At 24.4% G+C, this 21,760-nt stretch overlaps 2 protein-coding genes across 3 annotated transcripts; both read right to left on the bottom strand.

Annotated features, from left to right (window-relative positions):
* Nucleotides 1–1,220: 1,220 nt before the first annotated feature.
* On the bottom strand, nt 1,221–16,499 carry LOC127288642 (uncharacterized). The gene is made up of 11 exons (XM_051316236.1): nt 16,276–16,499; nt 15,764–16,085; nt 9,242–9,485; nt 6,915–7,114; nt 6,599–6,802; nt 5,255–5,482; nt 4,088–4,551; nt 3,295–4,023; nt 2,958–3,233; nt 2,275–2,611; nt 1,221–2,205 (listed from the first exon to the last, which is right to left on the bottom strand). The coding sequence occupies exons 2-11, from the start codon at nt 15,819–15,821 to the stop codon at nt 1,925–1,927; spliced, it is 3,021 nt and encodes a 1,006-aa protein (XP_051172193.1). The 5' UTR covers nt 15,822–16,085; nt 16,276–16,499; the 3' UTR covers nt 1,221–1,924.
* Nucleotides 16,500–18,734: 2,235 nt separating this feature from the next.
* On the bottom strand, nt 18,735–21,713 carry LOC127288650 (abasic site processing protein HMCES). 2 transcript variants are annotated; one of them, XM_051316247.1, is made up of 7 exons: nt 21,427–21,713; nt 21,094–21,311; nt 20,699–20,998; nt 20,404–20,511; nt 20,161–20,324; nt 19,711–20,076; nt 18,735–19,387 (listed from the first exon to the last, which is right to left on the bottom strand). In XM_051316247.1, the coding sequence occupies exons 2-6, from the start codon at nt 21,202–21,204 to the stop codon at nt 19,959–19,961; spliced, it is 801 nt and encodes a 266-aa protein (XP_051172204.1). In that variant the 5' UTR covers nt 21,205–21,311; nt 21,427–21,713; the 3' UTR covers nt 18,735–19,387; nt 19,711–19,958. The 2 variants fall into 2 exon arrangements, with proteins under 2 accessions (XP_051172204.1, XP_051172203.1); XM_051316246.1 differs by having other exon boundaries at nt 21,094–21,325.
* Nucleotides 21,714–21,760: the final 47 nt, after the last annotated feature.

Raw genomic sequence — 21,760 nt, forward strand, 5'->3', positions numbered from 1 at the left:
TGTCAAATGTCTTCGTAAATATAAAAAAAAAAATCTTCCCTATAGGCCTATGTTACACATTTCACAGGGTCTAAAATTTAACCAAATTTTCTTTTTTTTAAGTTAAATTCTTTATTTTCCTGTTTTCTATTCCTCGGAAGTGAAATAAATTTTATTTACAAATTATTTATTTAAAAAAAAAAAATCAGAGTAAAATTTTATTTATATATATTTAAATTTTTATTTAATAAAATGTATGAAAAATTGAAATTTAGACCCTGTTATACCTATCAATTTCATTAAAAATTGGAATTGTCTCCCTCCCCCCTTTAAAAAAATCCCTTCCAATTCTCCACGCGAAGTGCAAAAAAAAAGTATTGTGTTCGATTCGATATATTTTCGAATCAAAGAGACAAATAAGTATATTTTGTTGTCAGAGAGACGCATCCCGTGTATTTTTATCGGTGTGAAATTTAAAAAAAAAAAAAAATACTTCGACCAGAGAGATTGCCAAGGTAAAAAAAAAGAGAGGATATAATATGTAACTGATCTAGTCAGTGTATTAATGAGGCCTTATATTATAAGTATTTAACAGCTTAAGGAAAAAATAAAAATAGAAAAGTACGATGAAGATTCATCAACAAAAATAATAATAATCACAACAAAAAAAAAGAAATTGAATTCGAAGGAATTGTCTTATACTAATTTATAAAATAGAAACCGAACCGAGAAATTCAGAAATAAAGCGAAATTAATTTATACAAAATAAAAAGAAAAGAAAAAATAGATTAATCAAATTATGCAAAAACAAAACTTTGCCACTGAAAAAACTCAATAATTATTCCGTCGTACTGTTTTTAGACAAATTGTACCAAATTTTTACTAAGCTAATAATAATATTAATAATCTATAATAATTAATCGTTAACTGTTTTTGATCGTGAAGAGTTCGGTATTAAAAAAAAAAGAAGCGAACTTACGTCAAATAAGACTGCGTGTTTTACTAAAATATATATATAACTGAAAATTTATTTTTAGTATTCGCGCTCCTTCGAGCCACTAGAAAAAAATGTGGTGTTAATAAATCCAATTGATTTTAAGTTGATTATAGATTTTTTTTTCAAAAGCGGGCATTTTCAAAAAAAAAAAAAAAGCTGGACATATCAGGAGTGAGCATATCGAAGAGAGAAAAAAAATGCATTGTTAAAAAAAAGAATTTAGGTATTGAAAGCAAAAAAAGAATAGATTGTAAAATTTATTTTTAAAAATCGCCTCTTCCATACAGTTTTTTTTTTCATCTGTTGTATATATTCAAATTTTTTTTATTTTCAAACCTGGCTCTTTGTTGGAGACTCCTGTGCATGGTATTTACAAAATATAGATTTAAAAATATTATTGTTTCAACGTCCCAAGCGTTTTCGGTTTCGTCCTTCGCTTGTTTTTTTTGGAATGAATCGACACACGCGAATGACGAATATCTATGACGGTACTAGTTTTTAGAATTATTACAATAACAACAATATTATTAATCAATAACGAACGAACATAAAAAAAACAGATAATTTCAGCGAAGCTATATATATATAATATATATATTATATTGTAAAAATTCCTATATACAAGAGAAAATAAAGTTAAGGGCTCCCAGTTTTTACGAAAAAAAAAAACAATCTCACTTTTTTTTGTTACATCCATAAAAAAAAATTTTCTTTCGTCAATAAATACTCTCAAAAATATGAAATTAAATAATTTTTGATTTTTTTCTTTTCATAAAGAAAAGTTATTTTTTGTATTAAATTTCTTCTTTTTTTTCAAAATTGTATCAATTTATAAAAAAAATATCTTAATTAAAACTTACGTAATCAGTCGTATTTTTATATATTTAAAAACTTAATCACTATGTGGAATTAAAAACCTGATTTTTTTCAAGAAAAAAAAAATAAAATTCAACGATCTCGTTCGGCGAGGGATTTTGAAATGCCAAGATCCTCTTCTGGAATTAATGGAATATATCGAGTTCGTGGATCATTTTTACGTTCATAGACATAAGGAAAAAGAACTGATCTCCCCTCGGGTGATTCAATTTTACTTGAAACTGTTGTCTGTGCAATTCTTTGAATATGAGTTGAAGATTTACTATTTTTTTCTTCCAAATTTGTCAATGGAATAAATTTTCGTTCCTCAATTGTACTATTTTCTTTATTTGAATTTAATTTTTCACTTTTTTCTGCAAAATAGAAGAGAGAAAAATTATTTTTTTTTGTTATTAATTTAAAAAAAAAAAATATTATCATACCTGTTGATGATTTTTCCGTATTTTCAACTGTTGATAATTTTAATGATTTTTCATTTCGTATTTTATCTGTTATTGGTACCCAATCGTCAATTTTTGTCTCTGGTCCAGCTTCAGCGTCTTCAGATTGTGGTGTCCAACTACCATCGTCTTCATTTAACCAAAGTCCCGTTAATGATTTTTCCTCAGTTGTTGTATTTAAATTATTTTTATTTGAGATCTGCTTTGATTCACGATTAATTGGAATCCAATCGTTGCCTTGTTTTTTCGATTGAATAACATTTTCCGTTGTAACATTTTCATTCTCAGTTGTATTTGTGGATTTTATTTCTTCCATTGTCTAGAGTAAGAAAATAATTTTTTTTATTTAATTTTAAGTAACATGCCTCGGATTATACGACTTTTTCCGACTTTTATAAAATTTCAATTATTTAACAAATTTTTAATTAAAATTCTCCACTAAATATTAATTTTTTTTATTTTAATGAAATTCTTCACAAATTCAATTATCTTAAATTATTTTTCAATTATAAATTTTTGTGAAATTTAATAATTGTTTATAATTTCATAAAAAAAAATTAGCAAATAAAATTACCATAAAAATTTTAATTCAAAATCACTTGAAATTTATTATTAAAAATTTCAATTTTTGTATAGAAATATAAATTTATAAAAAAAATACTAACCACATTTGTTTTGAAATCTTTGTCACTATTTGAATTTTCAGTTAATTTCTTAGTTTCTTTATCATCGGCAATATCACCTAAAGGTGGGAAATATTTTGGACGATCATTTCTTCCAATACCAACGAAACTTGGTGTATATTGCGAAATTAGAGGCAAAAGAGTTTGTCTTGCATATTTTTCAGCTTGTGCTAAAATACCTGCAAGTCTCTCCGGAAGAAATTGAACTGTAAATGATCTTGTTGTCGTTGACGATTCTTCCATTTCTATTCTATCATTCTGAAAAAAAAATACAATTAAAAAATTTTTTTTTAAATATTTCAAATAAAAAAGAAATTACCTGCAATGCAGAATCCCCTTTTATATTTTGTCTAGTTGATCGTGATTTTAAAATCGGTTCAGTTATCTCAGGTAATTTCATTGAACGAGCAGTTTCTTTTTTTGTAACTTTCAATAATGGTTCTTGAATTTCTAATACTGCCTCGGTGGTAATAGTTGGCGATTTTGTTGATTTTGAAACAGTTGTCTTGTGAATAAAATTTGAACTTGAAAATGCACGTCCCGATTCTGATTCTAAATTTTCCAATGAATTTGATTCACCATTATCTGAAATATCAATGTACGTCCAACGATTATTATTTCTTGTACTATCGGTATTTTCAATAATTTTCGAATCCAAATTCTTTTCTTTCTCCAATGGTTTTGGATTTTGATCTTTGGTAAATGGTCCAAGACCTTTTTGTGAAATTCTTTCATTTGATAATAATTCAACGGATATTGTTTCCTTTTTCTCCCAATTTTGATCCCTTGTAAATGGACCAATTCCACCTTGTTTCTCCTGTGGAAATTTATCATTAATCGCTTCTATAATTGTCACATTATCAATATCTGATTGAATAATACAATCGCCATGTTGAAGTCTTAAATAAACTGATTTTCCCGATTCAAGACTTAGACCACGTTTACATATTGATGTTGTTTTACCAAAACTATCGACAATTAATACTTTATCAATATTCCAAGTTATTAAACCCGATGAAATCCAACCATGATATGCTGTGTATTTTATCTGAAAAATTAATTTAAATTTAATTTATTTGCCTTTGTTTTTTTATTTTTTCGCAACTCTTTACCTCAATGGCTTCGAGATTGGTGACAACAGGATGTGGGACCACAATTTTTTGTAAAATGGCACCAACGAGAAGTTCTTCATCGTCCTTGCGGGTCATGGTGAAAGTCTCGTTAAATGATCCCTCCCCTACGAGTGTGACTTTCAAATTTCCATAACTCTTCGTTGCTCTTTCGCTTCGACTATTAAATACCTTTACTTGATATTGATTAGCACAAAATGGTTCCTCATCTCTTGTCATCAGATATAATTGTCCTCGACCCGGTGAACTGTCACTATAAAATCCCATATCACCACAAGGACGATCGGAATTTTCCGGTCCACATGGAAAGCAATCGCCTTTAATTAAACCATCATAACCACGATGACAGGGAAACGCAGGAAATCTACATTTTGGACTCACCGAGTCCGTGAAGAGTTTATAAGCTCTTCGATGATTACACAATGATCTTCCCTCCAATGTGCTTGCTGAAAGTAAAAAAAAAAAATTATCATTTCTGCAAAAGTGTTTTATTTTTTTTAAATTTCGAATTGAATTATTATTTCCGCCATCGTTTTTTAATAATTAAATTCAGAAAAATTTTAAAATAATCTAAAATCCGGTTAGAGAATCCTGGAGGGCTGAAATTATATTTATTGACAAGTGGTTTTTCTGAAAAAGTTCTGTCTAGAAATTTAACCTACTTTTCTCCAATCGAATATATAAATGGATCGTGTAGGAGGTAACGTGATCCTCCCAAGTCTTTCGAGATACAACTATAAGTGAAAAGACTTTGCTTTCTAATCAATGATCATATGACACATACATGTCATTCGTTGTCGTATTATTGAAATACTCCTCAAAAAAAAAAGAAATTCAAGAAAGTGAACTTTCAAGATTTCCGATTAGAATAACGTTTCAATTCTTTGCATAAATTTCTTTCCAATCGTCTTAATGAATGTTTTTTTACATTTTTTTTATAGTTTTCTAAATTTTTTAATATTTTTTTTGTATTTTTCGATATTTTTTGATAATTTTCGATATTTTTTATAGATTTTATAATCTTAAATTACTGAATTAATAATTTATATTGAAAAAAAATAATTTTATTTTAAAACTGTTTTTAAAATTAATTTTCTTTTTTTTTGTGAATATGAAGATTTGTGCAACTTTCTAAAATGATATACGTACACCAAATGATGTCAGTTACTGCGCCTAGAAAAATATTCGAGCAGCCACTTTGCATTCGACCGCCGTTGGGATAAAAATCAACGTCACCCATCGGTTGCCAGGAACCTAATCCTCCTAGGAGTAACTGTTCTCCATTACTGTGTATAACGTCAACAAATTGTGCGTCTTGTTCGTCCAATCTTGCACGCGGGTCTTGGGATTCAAAAAGCGGTCCAGCAGGATCCAAACCTGTCAAAAAAAGAAAATTTTTATCCATTACATTTCTTCAATAAAAATTAAATATTTCAATATTTCAATAAATAAATGAAAATAAAATCAATAATAAAATAATAAAATAATTATAATTTAATAAAAATAAATCAATATTAAAATACAAATAATTTTTTGTAATAAACAATTACTAATACATAAAATAAATAATTAAAAATAAAAATGCGAATAATTTTAAAATAAAAAATTCCATCTTTTCACTTGAAAAAAGAAATAATTCTTAAAAAGTTCATTAAGGAAACTTGAATAATTATAATAATTCGATATTTGCGTCTCTATTCTATAATTATATTCGTTTTGTCAGTATAGTACTTGAGCTGTTTTATTCTTTAGTATAGTGAAAACTCTAATTATAATGCAAGCAATACGATTGCAAATATATATCTATAATGACCAGCGAAGCGTCACACAAATAGGAGGTCAGAAAAAGGAATGCAGTTTCGCACATAAGTTCAATTACTAAAGTGTGAACGTAATATTCTGGATTACGTTTACATTCTGGCCTTGTAATTTCTAAACAATCACCAAAAGAAAAAAGAAAAAAAAAATTTTCTCCAATACAAAAAATATCGCAAAGAATCACTTTTTCCATTCACAGAAGAAATGTTATCAATTTCTGTTGAGATGAAATTGAAATTGCCAATTATTTTCAAGAAATGATATAGGAAAAATAACTTTCTTCTATAGAAATTCTAACTTCCGAATAATGAATTGAACTTTCTTGGGGACAGAATATCTGTGTCTGTATGTATGCTATTAAAAAATCCATAAAGGCCATTACAAACTTTTAATTAAACGAATTTAGAAAGTAAAAGATGAGGCGCAAACTCCATTAACTGAATGAAGATTTAATTCCAAATTGTCATTAGTAGAAAAATATGTGAAGGAAAAATTTCTGTAATTCTAGGAAATTATTGCAAAAATAACTTTCCTTAAAGTCATTAATAGAGAATAATTTTTAAAAAAAATAATAAAATAATTGAGACAAATTTTTAATTACTTAAGAAATTTTTTTTAAAAAATGCAGCAAAATTATTTTTAAATTATATTTTACGGGAATTTTAATAAATTTACCTGTTATTCTAGAAACATTTCCTAATTCTGCACCAGCGAAACCAGCAACATGAGCACCAAGACTAAATCCAATTAGATGAAGTTTATCCAAAGGCACATCTAAACTTCGAACTAATTTCGCCAATTGTCGGCCCACTAATCTTGTATTTGCTGCTGCTCTCACATAATTTGGAATTGTACTTCCTGGTGACCAGTCGACACAAACTAATATAAAAGAATTAAATTTTGCATTATTAAAAATTTCTCATCAGTAAAATTTAAAAAACAAAAAAATTGAAGGAAAATATTGCAATTTTTTTTTTTTTTTTTCGCTTACCTACATTACAATCTTGAACTTGCATAAGTGCAGATCTCATTTCATAAACCCAAATGTGATCACAGTCAGATCCAAATCCATGAACAAGTACTTTAGTAGGTAAATCTACATCTATGGCATGACGAATTTTTTCACTTATATCTTCGGCGGAAACCTCCATTGGAATCGATCTTGCTTTTCTGCTACCGTAGACAAAAAATCTGAAAGTAGACAAAATTAAATTTAAATAATTTAAAAATTTTATTAAAAACTAGCAAAATTAAACGAGCACCAAATTGAGTATTTAATTGTTTGTTATAAAGAAATTAAAGATTAATATTATCAATAATAATTTAATTTATTAGAATATTATTACAATATTAAATAATAAATAATAATAATGAAAATTATATGTTTACAGGCCTCGGATTATACGACTTTTTTCAAAAATACGACTTTTATCGACTTATTTTAATAAAATGCGACATTTTTTTTTACATTTGAAAAAAAATGTAAATAAAATACATTTTTTTAGTATAAAATGTAGATCTTCTTCAGATCTTCTTCAATTCAATTATTTAACAAATTTTGAACTAAAATGATTCTTCACTAAATTAATTATTTTTAATAATTTTAATGAAATACATCACAAATTCAATTATATCAAAATTATTTTTCAATTAAATTTTTATGAAATTTAACAATTGTTTATAATTAAAAAAAAAAAATATCACAATAAAATTGAATTATTTTTTAAAAATTTTAATTCAAAATAAACTAAAATTCAATTATTACCCGAAATTTTAATTCAAAATCAATTAAAAATCCAATAATTATCCAAAATTTTCAATTTAAAATTTAATTATTTACCAAGTTTTCAATTTAAAATGAAATAAAATTCAATTATTTTCTAAAATTTCTATTCAAATTTCAATTCTAAATCAACTAAAATTCAATTATTTTCAAAATTTTCTATTCAAAATAAATTAAAATTCAATTATTTTCAAAATTTTCAATTCAAAATCAAAGAAAATTCAATTATTTTCAAAAATTTCAATTCAAAATCAACTAAAATTCAATTATTACCCAAAATTTCAACTGAAATTTAATTATTTTCAAAATTTTCAATCCTAAATCAACTAAAATTCAATTGTTTTAAAAATTTTCAATTTCAATTTAATTAGTTTCATAAATTTCAATTCAAAATCAACTAAAATTCAATTGTTTTCCAAGAATCAATTCAAAATAAACTAAAATTCAATTATTTTCCAAGTATTCAATTCAAAATAAACTAAAATTCAATTATTTTCTTAAAATTGTGGTTTTAAAATCAACTAATATTCAATTATTTTCAAAATTTTAGTTAAATCATCTAAAATTTTAATTAAAAATCACTTAAAGTTTCAATTAATTTCAAAAATCTGAATTTCAAATATTTGAAAATTCAATTAAATTTAAAAAATGTTTTCCAAAAATTGTTTGATAAATTATTTTTAGTTCTGTAAAATTTAATAATTGAAAATTAACAATATCTTTTGAAATTTAATTATTTCTAAAAATTTCAACTTTAACCCTTCGAAAAGGATTATTATTAAAAAAAATTTTTTTTATTTAAAAATCTGTAAATTATTTTTGTTAAAATAAAAAACAAATCCACTTTTTTTGTAATATAAATCGACTAAAACGACTTTTTGTGTCTTTAAGTTTATTCGAGGCCTGTGTTTTTATAATTAATATTTAATAGGTATTCGTTGGCCCCTGGTACCTTAAAAATTAATTTTTAAAAATAAATTTTTTTCAAATTACTATCTTGTACGAAATTTCCTGGCGCATCTTTTTTCTCATCATAAATTTTTTGTATTTGTATACAATTTTTGAATCAATATACAACTTTAAAAAAAATTTCGTTGGTAAACGAATTTTCGAATTTGGAATTTTAAAAAACTTATTCCGAAATTTGGAAACACAATTATACAACTTTGGCAAAAATGAGAAAAAGAATTGTCAAAATTTGACACGTCATAAGATTACTATTCAAAAAAACACGTGAAATCAGAAAAGACCAACTTCAAGTTAGGACAGAAGGACAGACCAAGCATTTTATTATTATATAATTATTTGAAATAATTTTCCAGAAAAAAAAATAGATTCCATTAATAACAAAAATCTTTAAAAAGAATCAATTTAGTTTTAATTTTTTATTTTTTAAAACAAAAAATTAGAAATATTTTCAAATATAGAAAATTATTTTTTTTTTATTTGAAATAAAAAATTTTTTAAAACAAAAAATTAGAAATATAGAAAATTATTTTCTTTTATTTTGAAATAAGAAATAATTAAGAAATTACCTGGTACCAACATCCTTGGGGGCTGATGGTAACATTTCCAAATAACTAAATGGTCCAGTATCTTCAAAGCATCCGACACCATCATAGCAAACACTTGAAACTTCTCTCTTATTGCGATGAGAACTTTTTTTATGACTCTCCCATTCTTTCATGGATTTAACGACTGATTGAAAAATGAGTAAATCATTTTGTTCATCTGATTCTATAATTTCTTTAGGCGAACTTTGAGCCCCTACACGATCTCCTGAAAAAAAACATATTTTTTTTTCTATTAAGAAATCTTCTTAAAAAATTATTGTTAATTTTAAATACGAGCTTTGAATTTTAATTTAAATATACAATTTAAAATTAGAATTTCAAATTATAATTTTGTAAAAGTAGTGTGAGGAGATTTTTTTTTCGGGTGATTATCAAGGAGAATCTTTTACGCTTGATCAATGAAAGCGAAATAATAAAAACAAGCCATGAATTTTCCGGTCAATGAATTTATACAATAAACCATTTTGTTTGAAATTTTATAATTTATAAGAAATATTCTTCTTCAAATGTATTTTCTACTTCACGTTTCTAAAAAAAAAAAAAAAATGAATGACAGGAAAAAGGTGAAATTTTTTTTTTCTTTTCATCACATTACGTTTAAATATATATATATATATCTTTTACTTATTGGAGAACCTCTTTTACTTTTTCATCCAAGTTGCTTAACGAGTTGATTGTAAAAAAGATTCTCAATACTGAAGGCACCAATTATCTATGGTTTTTATTATTTTTATTATAAACTTTATGCCTTGAAATATATACACATGTTTCATTTTTATATTCTTTTTCAAAAGTCTACGTTCAGTCTAGATCAATTTCTCTCTTCAATAAAGGAAAATTAATTTCTTCTTTATTTTTAAGTAAATTTTTGCAATTTTTTTTTTTTTTTTTTGATAAAACATGACTATTTTTTCAATAAAATTTAATGAAAATAAAATAATCTCAATTTTCTAAAAAAATGCATTCCAATCATCATTATTCACATTATTAATTTGTAAGCGAGAAAAATTAATTACTTCCTGAACTATTTTATATTTATTTACACTTTAAAACCTTAAATTCCTTTCACTTTTTCTAGAATAAAAAAAAAAAGAAAAAAAAAAAATCACATGAGCCGTAAAATACAAAAGTGCTGCACCCAAGCGCAGTGCAATATTAATTTATTAGAAAGTGCAAAATAGTATTGGCATAAAATATTTCTTCGTTTAACGACCCTTTTGATTTGATTAAACTATTTTTTGCATTGCAGGATTTTTTTTTATTCCATATCACACACTTAGAATGACAAAGTAGTTTTGATTACTGGCCGTGAAATTATAATTCCGCATGCTGTAAACGTAATATTTTTTTTTTCCTACGACTTTGTTTCTGATACTATTTTAATTTCAGAATTGATTTTCAATTTTTTTTTCTTGTATTGAAAAATTGTAATAAATTCTGTTTTTTAATTTTTTTTTTTTGATTAATTTTTTTTTTGGCTATAAAATCTTATCTGCGGATTGATTGCGAAATGTCCTAGAGTAAAACGGTATTGAATAGAAAATCATTGTTGCGAATCTGGTTCGCGAAATTTATAAAGAATATATTTTCCCTCTTTGAATGAGTGAAAGAAATAAAAATAAAAGAAGTAAATTAGGTTTCAGGGGAGAAAGAAATAAGGAAAGAAAGAGAGGTCACCATTAGTGAGTCTCAGGTAAAACGTATATATATATATATATATATATATATTATAACTTATAACGGTATAAATGAAGAGACTACAATACAAGTCACGCGGGCTCTCTCTGATTGTGAGAAAATAAAGGGTACCATTTCTTTGCAACGGTATTGGACACTTCTCTTTCATAAATAATGCGAAACGAGGATGACAACATAATATGCGTTACGCAAAATTATTTACGCTGGAATGATTCAGAAAGGAGAGCTTTCCGATTACTTCAATCCTAATGTTTATTTAATTTCAAATAAATATAGAAACTTCATTAAAATTCATTTCAAGAAATATTTCACGCTTATTATTATAAAAAAAATTACCAGGAAATAAAAAAGGTAAATAAAAAAAAATAATTCAAAAATATTTTTTTATAATTATTAATTAATAATTAATAATTAATAATTCTTTCATAATTCAAAATATTAATTAGCTAAAAGAAATTGAATTTTTAATTAAAGCAATGGCAAAAAATTTCTAAGGCTTGCAATTACGTTTTTTCACATACCAAGGACAATATTTAAGTGTCGAAACAATTAATTAAGTTATCGTACAAATCGTTTATAAATACACGCACGTATTCAATGGATACTAAATCGAATTATAAAAATTTACACTACCGGTCATAGACATGAGATCATCTATTCCTAAATTAATTTAATCAATTTTATTTAATAAATTAATAAAATTAATCAATTCAAAGAAAAAAAAAATTAAAATACATACGAAAATTTATTGTAAATTTGAAAATAAATTTTTTCCTTTCACAACTGATTAAAGTTGAATTCTCGATTTTTTCGAAAGATAGAAATTGGAAATTTCATTTTAATATTTTATTAATAGAAATAAATATTTGTATTAAATAATTATAGAGACAAATGATATTTAAATACCGAAATTGTTTCTTATTTGATATAAATAAAAATTTAAATAATTTATTTGATTCAGAAAAAAAAATTATTTTTTCTTTTAATCTTTTTTTAAAACAATAAGAGTTTTCCAAATTTAAAATAAAAATATGCTTATTGTTTGTAAAATAAATATTTCTCTTTTTCATTCATTTCTACTTTCCAAAGCAGCATTTGATTAAAATACAGTGGATACATTTTCCCATATAGATGATCTCATGACTATTACTTAGGATCTTGTGACTGATAAGAGATATAGCAAATGAATCTAGGTTTTGAGAGTGCTTTTAAACATAAATTTGCAAAGTAGGTTCATTAATGAATTTTCGTTTTTTTTTCTTAATTCTCATTCTTCTCATGCATGGGTGGTATTAATGATAAGCAGAAATTTTCTGTTTCCTTTCTTTTCTCTCCTTTTTTTTAAGAACACAAGCCATTAGCTAGTTTTATGATAATAAGAGAAAAAAAATCAAAATAGAAAGAAAATAAAGATAAGGGACTGGTATAGCTATATAAACTGAAAATTAGGTGATGACACAGTTTCCATTAACCTATGGTGTGAAAAGGTCAATGAACTCTGTACATACACGCTTTTCTTTTATGGTGTACTCGAAAACATTTGAAGAAATTGCTCGCATCCATTTATTATTCTTGCGTAATTAACTATTGTCGGTTTAAAAAAAAAATGACCGTTACAAAAAAAAGAGATACGATCTTTGTCTTCTAAGAGTAATTTAAGTATCATTAGCCAGCAAAAAAAAATATTACACCTGTAAAAAAAAATACATTAATTATTACAATTTAATTTTTCTTATAATTTATTATTATTTGCCAAAAATGGTGACTATTTTTAATTTTTCATGAGAAAAGATATAAAGAAACGAGAACAATGTAAATATTCTATTGTCTTTTTAAATTTATCTTTATGAGAAGTTTTGTAAAATAACATTTTCTTAGATAATAATTTATTCTAAGAAAAGAATTCTCTACTTTAAAAATTCTCAAAAATAAATTCTCAAAAATAAATTAATAAAATAAATTAATAAAATTAAGTAAAATAAAATTAATTACAATTAATGAATCTAAATTTTTTTTTTAAATTACAATTCATATAAAAGAGAAAAAAAAATTGGTACAAGATCATCAAGTAATTCTAATTCAAATTTTATTATTTATTTCCTTTTAATTCAATTTATAGAGCTAAAGATCATAAATAATAATGATTTCTATTTTATTAACTCTAATGAATGTGTTTAATGTTGATTTTTATATCAACCATCAAAAAAAAAAAAAAAAAAAAAAAAAAATTGATGATTGATGATTGTTCTCGATAAATTCAAAGGTGTGATCTTCCCCCAAATGACCCTGGCTTTCATACTTTATAACGATAATCAAACTGACCCCGCTCTTCACTTAAAAACTCTCAGAGATTTTATCCGTTAGAAATTCTGCTCTTCTCACAAATCTATTAAACATTTTAAACTACTCAAAGTTCAAATGTGATTTTTATTTACTGAATTTTATATAAAATTGAAGAAAAAAAATCTAATAAAATAAAAATTAAATTTCTTTATTATTCACTATAATAACAGTTGAAAAAAATGTATAGAAAAAAAAGAATTTTTTTCATAAAAATTGAAATTCCTCAAATATTTATCTGAAAAAAAAAAAAATTTATTGGACTTTTAGAATTATTGGAGAAAGTATCTAATTGCAAGTTGGAAATTAAAAGAATTACATTTGAGAAATTCAGTCACTGAAATTTCATGAATTCGAAAATTCCTTGTATCCACTTTTTCTAATATAAATTACAGATAATAAAAACTATTGTATTTTTAAATTCCATAATAGAAGAACTTTTATTTTCTCAGCTTTTTGGGAAATTAAAAATATTTCCTCTCTAAATGAAGCAAAATTGAAAAAATAATTATTTCTAAAAATTCGAGAAGAAATTTAAAAATCAGTCGTTTGTGTGGTAAAACAGAAAGTTTACAACCACAGATTTGAAAATAAATAAATTTTTTTTCAACAAAAAGAATATTTGTGGGAAAATGGATAAAGACACAAAATATGTGTAAAACTTGTTAGAGAAAGTATCTGCGACAAATTAGAAAACCTGGAGGGACCGGCCATCGGCCTGTAAGTTACTTGGAAATCATGTTAGTTATCTTTAAAAAAAAAAAAAAAAATAAATAAAAAATTGTTTCACTATTATAGCATTCGTTTGACTCTAACTTGATGAACTTGTACCTGAATTCATACTCTTTCTAATCAATATAGAAATATATTTATTGTTGTCGTTTAGAGAAATTCAAGGGCACGTTGTGATTACTATAATCAAATTAAATTATCGATGAACAAAAAGTTACAAAATTAAAATATAAACAAAAATTCAAATTGAGAAACATTTTTGTATTATTTGAATTTTGTCTTTTTCTTTCTTTGATTTCCAAAGACTCAATTTTTTTTTATTAATATGAATCCTTACTTTTATCGCATTATATTTTTTTCAAAATTAAAAAAAAATTTTTATTACAAATTTAAAATTATAAAATATAAATCATTATTATTTTCCTTGTATTATAAAATAGTATCTTTGCTCCAATTGGAAAAAGAAAATCCTCGCATATGAAACTAAAAGATTGATGATCCATTTGTCATCGAAAATAATATTTTATAATCCCTGAAATGCAACACGATGACCTCAATCAAGATAAAATATTATAATTCCAGTTCCGTCATATTCATTTAACTACTAGAAAATTTTTTAAAATAAAGATTACATATATATAAATACAGAACCGTTAATAATTTAATTTTTTGGTTCACAATTAAATGATTATAACCTTAATATAAAATGACTTGACGAGTTTTAAATACAGTTAAATAACATTTGAATAATTATTGATATTTAATAAATATAAAGATAAAATAAACCGTTAAATTTTATACAAAGTAGTAATGTGGCTTTAATTACATAAAAAAAAACAAAAAAATGACACACTTTTCAATTTTACAGTTTTAGAAACAAATTTTAATAAATTAAATTTGGAAAAAAAATATTTTTATGATTTTATATTTTGAAAATTAGAATTTTTTTCATTATCAAAAAATTTTGACCCTAGAACTGAGATTTAACAATTGAATCTTGTAAAGAAAAGAACCTGCTTAAATAATATGTCAATGAGGATCGCTTTCACTACTTGTACAGTTATCCCGCATCGATGTCTTCTCAATCTACATATACATTGTGACCCAACACAATTCTTGCATTATAAAAGACATGTTAAAGATAATTTACAACTTATTGCAAAATAGTGTTTTAAAAGTTAAACTGACTTTTATGAGTATTTTGACCGTGAGCATTGTTTTCATAAATTTCTAAGGAAATTGCATAATTATATTTTTTACTCACAAATACAATCTTCAAACATTATATAATAATTGATCAATTTAATATTTTTTCTTTCTCCAACAGGAACAAGAACATTAAATTAAATAATTTATCAAAAATTATTTTTTTTTGTTAGTATTTTTTTATTTCCAATATCGGAAAATTCAATTTACATTTAAATTATACAAAATACGATAAGAAAAGTAACATGAAAAGCTAACGATAACATAAGTATAAATTATAAAAAATTGATATCTGACGTAATTTGCATTTTTTTTGAAAAAATATATTCTTTACTAAATTTTTTATAAATATTTTTCATATTTGTGAAATTTTCGAAAATTTTATGAAAATTACTAGAATTTTAAGGATTTATATTTATAAAACGTAAATTAGGTTTTCGTGATAAAATTACAGTTAAAAAGGAAAATAATATTTTTTTTTTTATGAAAATAATAAAAAATATTTACCAAGAAAATGGATCCATTGAATAATCCAAAAACTAAGGAGAAGATGTTTTCCGATCATCTCACGTCTCTATATCCAATAAAGTTGATTTCATTCAAAATTGAAACATTTTTCCAGAAACTAAAATCCCGGAAGTCAGCCAAGTTAAACACAAACCGAGGCATATGAATATAATGACACTTTCTCCAACACCTTCGTCTTATAAGCAAAACAACAATAACTTCCTGTTAATCTTCAGATTGTCAGCGTGTCTATCTTCTCATAATAGTCACCTTGTCGCAAATCATTAATTTCTTCTTCTGCCAAATAATAACATTTCAATCACTTTAAAAAAAAAAAACAGAAAATTATTATTAATTATCACAAACATATAAGTGACCACAAAAAACACGTTTTATTTCGCCATTAAACTTTCTCCGAAAAAAAAAAAAAATTTTCCAATTTCTTGTTGCTCCAAATTCTGATTTCTCCTAAACTAATCCTTTTATTTCCATTTGTTTCAAATCACAGTTACCTTTCATTTACTCTTTTTTTCAGTTTTCTATTCCAAAAAAATTGGAAAAAATAAATACTTTTCAAAAAATAGAAAATTTTTTGTTTTATTTTTTTTTAAAGAGAAGTGAAATATTCTTGCTGAGATTTCAAACACTTGGCCTTATCCAGAGAAGAGAGAGTCGTGAACATGCAACCAAGAACGCGAGTGCCTCGTGGCCTACTATAAACTGATCCCCACCGAAGCAATGTCTGTCTCTTTACCTGGTCTTTGAGAGTGCCTATGATGTTTACAAATCGTATTATATGGTGCTTTGTGGTGTGGGCAATAATTTTTTTTTTATGCCGGACAAATCTCGCTGGACGCAATTCTTTTTTTTTTTTTTTTTTTGTCAATTTTGTATTCAAACATCAAACAACTGCACCGGTACCTGAAGAAAGCAACATGAAAAGATATAAAAATTAATAATAGAAATTGTAAACCGTTTTATTTTCGGTTGATCCGTTATTTTTCAAATTCTACACCGTTATTTTTATATAGAAAATTATTTTTTGCCGCTCAATTTCATTCGTTAAAAAATACTTCTTTTACAATTTTCACGAATTTTTCTTGTAGAAAAATTTTTTTAATATTTATTTGAAAAAATGATTTAATTACAAAATTTTAAAAATTCGTTACGTAAATGTTACATTGGATCATCTTTGCGCGATCATCATGAGTCATTTATGAAGAGTCATTAACCAACCCTCGGAAGAAAAGTGAATGAAATCGTTGTTGTTTTTTTTTCATTATTATAATAGCACTTTCAATAAAAGTGAAACTACCCAATTGCGAAAGTTCAAGAAAAATTCTGGGACCTCGTCGACTAAAAAAGTGCTCGTTGAATTTGTATTCTAATGAAGTTCATCAGCAAAGAAATATATTAACGAATTGTAATCGTTGCTTGAATTTTAATTTTCTAGAAAATAGACAAAGCAATAAAAAAAAAAAAAATTTTTTGATTAGATAATTACAAAATACGAAGGATTTAAATGCGGAAATAAAAACATCTGCTCCAATTTTAAGAGTTAAAATTCGTCATTAATTAAGTTGATAAAATTAAAAAGAAAGAATTTAAAGGGCCAAAATTTGTAAACAAGTTAGGAAATAAAATAAATTTTACATAATAATGAATAAATTAAATATTTGATATTAAAAAATGAAAGTAATAATGAAAAGTAACTTTATGAATATTTTAAAAATATTGTAAAATATAAAAATATAAAATAACAGGATTGATTACATAAAACAGTTTTTATAATGTAGATCAGATAAAAAAAAAAATTGACTCACCAAAAAAGAAGAGGAACCGGAAATTCATTCTGTTATAGGAGGTATATGATATTGTGTAATCAGCAAATATTTTCACATTGCATTATCATTATGACCATTAAAGTTAATAGAAGTCAATTGATGTTATTATGAAGTGCTATTCATTCCCCACTTCCTTTCAACGAGAAGAATAATTGACATAATCGAATATTCATTCTCTAATTAATCCAATTGTTTTCAAATAATCTAGAAATCGAAAAAAAAAACCTGTAAACAAAAAAGGACAAATTTTCTTTGAGAGAAAAATATTATGAATATGAAATTTATAAACTAAAAACGAAAGTTGAAAATAAAAAAATAAGGAACAGAAATAAAATTCCGGAAGTGATTTCCATTTAAATGATTGATTTTGAATTCAAATCAGTTTTTTTTTCTTACTTTCATTTTTTTGTATCACATAATGTTTTTTGACACTTTCATTTTTTGAATATTTTCAATTTTTTTTTTTTCAACTATTTTTCGCATGGCAATTATTTTCTAGTTAACACTTGAACGAAAATTAGTTTGAAAATGTAGGTGTGAGATGGTGAAAGTAATTTTTTTGAAAAATATTATTAAAAAGAGACAAATAGAAAAATATTTTAATTTTTACTTACTTGTGTAAAAAAAAAATCGAAATAGTTTATGAATTTTGCGAAATCTTTCGACAATTTCTTCCTTGTATTTTCAATGACATTGGCAAACTTAACATATGAAAAAAAACTTATTAGTATTAAAAGTCTTGCGTGTAAATTTGAAAGTGGTCCAAGCAATGTATAATTTGCCGAATAACAACCGGACTTTCTTCCGAAAAATACGTTCAAGGACGCAGAAATGAACTCATTTTACTGGGGTATAATTATTAGTTTTACTTTCATTTTTTTTTTGCTATTTAAATTTGAATTCCGTTTCTGTAATTAAAAATAATATTAATAATTAATTTGATTAATTCGATTAATTAGAATGTAACTTACCTATTTTCAAAAATAATTTCCTTTTAGTTTTTTTTAAAAATAAAACATAATTTCGCAAAAATATAATTGAAAATAAAATTTTACTGTAATGTCTCTTAAAGTTTGTAAAAATAATATAATGACGTAAGAAAGGATAGATCAGAAAATTGGCATCGCTTGACGGACTTATAATTTTTTTTTTATTACTTTTTTTTTTTTTTTTTATTCAGCATTTTCGTCGCAGGATCATTAATATATTTACAGTTGTTACGAAGTAAACAATGGTCTTCCTCTTTGCTGTAAAAAGTAACATCCGGCCTTTCTCATTAAAACTATGTGTTCCGGCATGCGATGATAAAAATCACATAAAATATACTAAACAAAATATTCATCTTTCTCTTTTGCAATCAGAGATGAATTTTTTTGTCAATAAAAATCGTAGAATATAAAAATTTCATATTGACTAATTGATTTCAAAAAAAAAAAAAATTTATTGTTTCACTAATTTCAAATATTGTTCTTCATTAAAATCTTCAATATCTTCATCTTTAACAATATTAATTTTCTTTTTTGGTAAGCGTTTTTGTAAAATAATTTTACGTTCTTCTTCTGTCATAAGCTCTAAATTATGAGGAAGTACAACGATACTTCGTGGTTCAAAATATTGAATATTTAAACTGCTACCATCGGGTAAAACAAGTGTTACAGGATAAGTTTTTAAAAAACTCCCTCTCTGTTTTGCTGCAATTCCTGCTGTCCAGCAATTAAAATTCCTTCGTAGTAAGGGAATAGTTGTAACTTTTAATAATGTTTGTATTCTTGGTATCATTCTGAAAAAATGTTAATTAAACTAAAATTGTATTATGAAAAAACACAAGTTTAAAATTGTATAATTTTTTATAATTTAATAATTTTAATATTTGATATAGTTTATGACAAATAACTTTTTAAAATTTCCATATTGTTAAATATTAAAAATAAATAAGAATTCATTTTATTTTGATCCTCAAAAAGAATTTATATGTTTTAATTTTTACAAAATTTTAAGGTTAGAAATTTTTCATTGTACGCAAAATTCATTATATTTAACAAAAGTTGAATACAAATTTAAATAGAAATACCTTTTATTGTTGATTACAAATATAAAACTTACCTAAAAGTTAGTATTCACTTTCTAATTAAAGAAATATTGGGTTTTATTTCAAATATTTCTGTAATCACAATTCTCACAACAAATTAACATAACCTCATTAACATACGGAAATAAAGCTTGCCAACATTGGAAAAATATGTAAATACCGCGAAATTTTAAATTATTTTTGCTAGAAAAACAATTTATCTAGAAAAAAATTCAATTACAAAATTTGTGTAATAAATTACTTTTTTTCAAAAAAATACCTTTCACTCTTTTTTCGAAATTTTTTGCTCTCGATTTTCAGAATCGTCAGCTTTTCTTTTATTTACCGCACCTTTTTGCAGCCAAGAAGCCATAATACCCGTTGGACGTTTTTTCTCCTCCCTATTTTATTTAATTATAGAATTATAGAATTATAGAATTAATAATTCAATAATTACGATATTTAAAGATACGAAATTTACGAACTTTTTCTCTAATTTGATCTGCTTTATACAATCATCTCCTTGATAGTGTACATTATTAACAGCAGTTGAAACTGGATGCCAATTTATTGTATTTTCATCCAATGATAGTGAACGTAAATTTTTTAACGCTTTTTCCAAAGGTGTCTCTTTATAATTTAACCATGACTATAATTGAGAGAAAAATTTATTTCATTTTGTGAAATTCTAAATTAATATTTTGTATTTTTTTAAATTTTATAAATACCTTAACTTCTTCTTCCGTTCGAAGAAAACAGGGAGTTCTATGATGAAGCCAAGAAAAAACTTTATTCGCCTCTCTGGTTAACATTGAAAAACTATAGACAGTATCGCCCTGAAAAATTGTATTTTTAATTATTAATCTTGAATTTTCATTGAAAATTAAATACAAAATTGAAATGAAATTTGAAGCTAATTTGAAATTAAAAAATTTTAATTAATTTTAAATTAATTAAAAATTTTTTATTAATTTTAAATTAATTTAAAACTAAATTTTAATTTATTTATTAGTATTTAATTACAGTTTCACTTTTGTAGGTATTAAAAATTCCTGCCAATTTCAAAAGTTCAAAACCCTGCCAACCAATTTCCTCCGACCATTCATTATTCCAAGTGATTTTATCTTCAACTTTAATATTATCCTGTTTAGAATAAATATAATAGGGTTGTTTCAATGATTCATCTCTTTTCCATTCATAAAAACCTTCGACAATTGCAATACATCTCTTTCCATTGCGTAAAGGTGGCATGTACATTTTTGAATTTTCCAAATCTTCAATACGAGCATTGTGTGTTGAAAGCTTATGTTTTTTATAATCACCCTAAAATTTCCAAAATTTAGATTTTTAATTATTTCTCAATAGAAAATTTTTTCTTGTGTTCTGAAATTAAATATTTGAAATAAATTTAAATATACCTGATTCCAAGGAGGTATCATTCCCCATAACATGGGATAAAGAATTCTTTCATTTTCATTATTTAAATGAGAACCTGATATTAAAATTGGTAAAACAGTTCGCGGTCCCATATTACAAGAAGGCTTGTATTGAATATCATCAATTTTTGATTGAATCCATGGAGTCTGTCGATATTTACCCGAAGAATCTTTATATTGACAAGCACGACTCAAAATTTCTGGTTGTAATGTACTTAAGTTAAAAAATAAAATAATATTAAGAGCGAATAAATTTTAATTAGTTTATAACAAATTCTATAAGTTTTTTAAAATAAAAAAAATATAGAAACTTACCAAGCACAACGTCCACACATTTTCTATTTAAATAAGAAAATAACAATTAAAATTAAAGTTTCTTTGTTACTGCGACTGTCAACGGTTTTAACCTCAAAAATCTATTTTTCAATATTAATAATTCGAAACCGTTTCTTGTACGAATAACACATTTAAAATTAACTAAATATTAAATAATTATTAACTAATCTACTATATTAAACGTATTTGAATACTATTTTTGTTTGTTCAAGAAATAATACGCGGCGGCAACAACGTAAATATACCTGAACATAGCAGCAGATATTTCGATTACGCATTCGATAGTTCGATATTCGACATTATGAAAAATGGT

Source organism: Leptopilina boulardi, unplaced genomic scaffold, assembly GCF_019393585.1.
Source record: "Leptopilina boulardi isolate dan_hultmark-lab unplaced genomic scaffold, ZJU_Lbou_2.1 LbouV2_392, whole genome shotgun sequence".
NCBI lineage: Eukaryota > Metazoa > Arthropoda > Insecta > Hymenoptera > Figitidae > Leptopilina > Leptopilina boulardi.

What these genes read in the sequence shown, in the direction of transcription:
- LOC127288642 (XM_051316236.1), bottom strand. Translation starts at nt 15,821, where the DNA reads ATGATCGGAAAACATCTTCTCCTTAGTTTTTGGATTATTCAATGGATC. An exon ending in CCCAAGGATGTTGGTACCAG is followed by an intron (nt 7,115 to 9,241) that starts GTAATTTCTTAA and finishes GTCTACTTTCAG; the next exon opens with ATTTTTTGTCTACGGTAGCA. An exon ending in AGTTCAAGATTGTAATGTAG is followed by an intron (nt 6,803 to 6,914) that starts GTAAGCGAAAAA and finishes CTTTTATATTAG; the next exon opens with TTTGTGTCGACTGGTCACCA.
- LOC127288650 (XM_051316246.1), bottom strand. Translation starts at nt 21,446, where the DNA reads ATGTGTGGACGTTGTGCTTG. An exon ending in TGATACCTCCTTGGAATCAG is followed by an intron (nt 20,999 to 21,093) that starts GTATATTTAAAT and finishes TGGAAATTTTAG; the next exon opens with GGTGATTATAAAAAACATAA. An exon ending in ATACCTACAAAAGTGAAACT is followed by an intron (nt 20,512 to 20,698) that starts GTAATTAAATAC and finishes ACAATTTTTCAG; the next exon opens with GGCGATACTGTCTATAGTTT.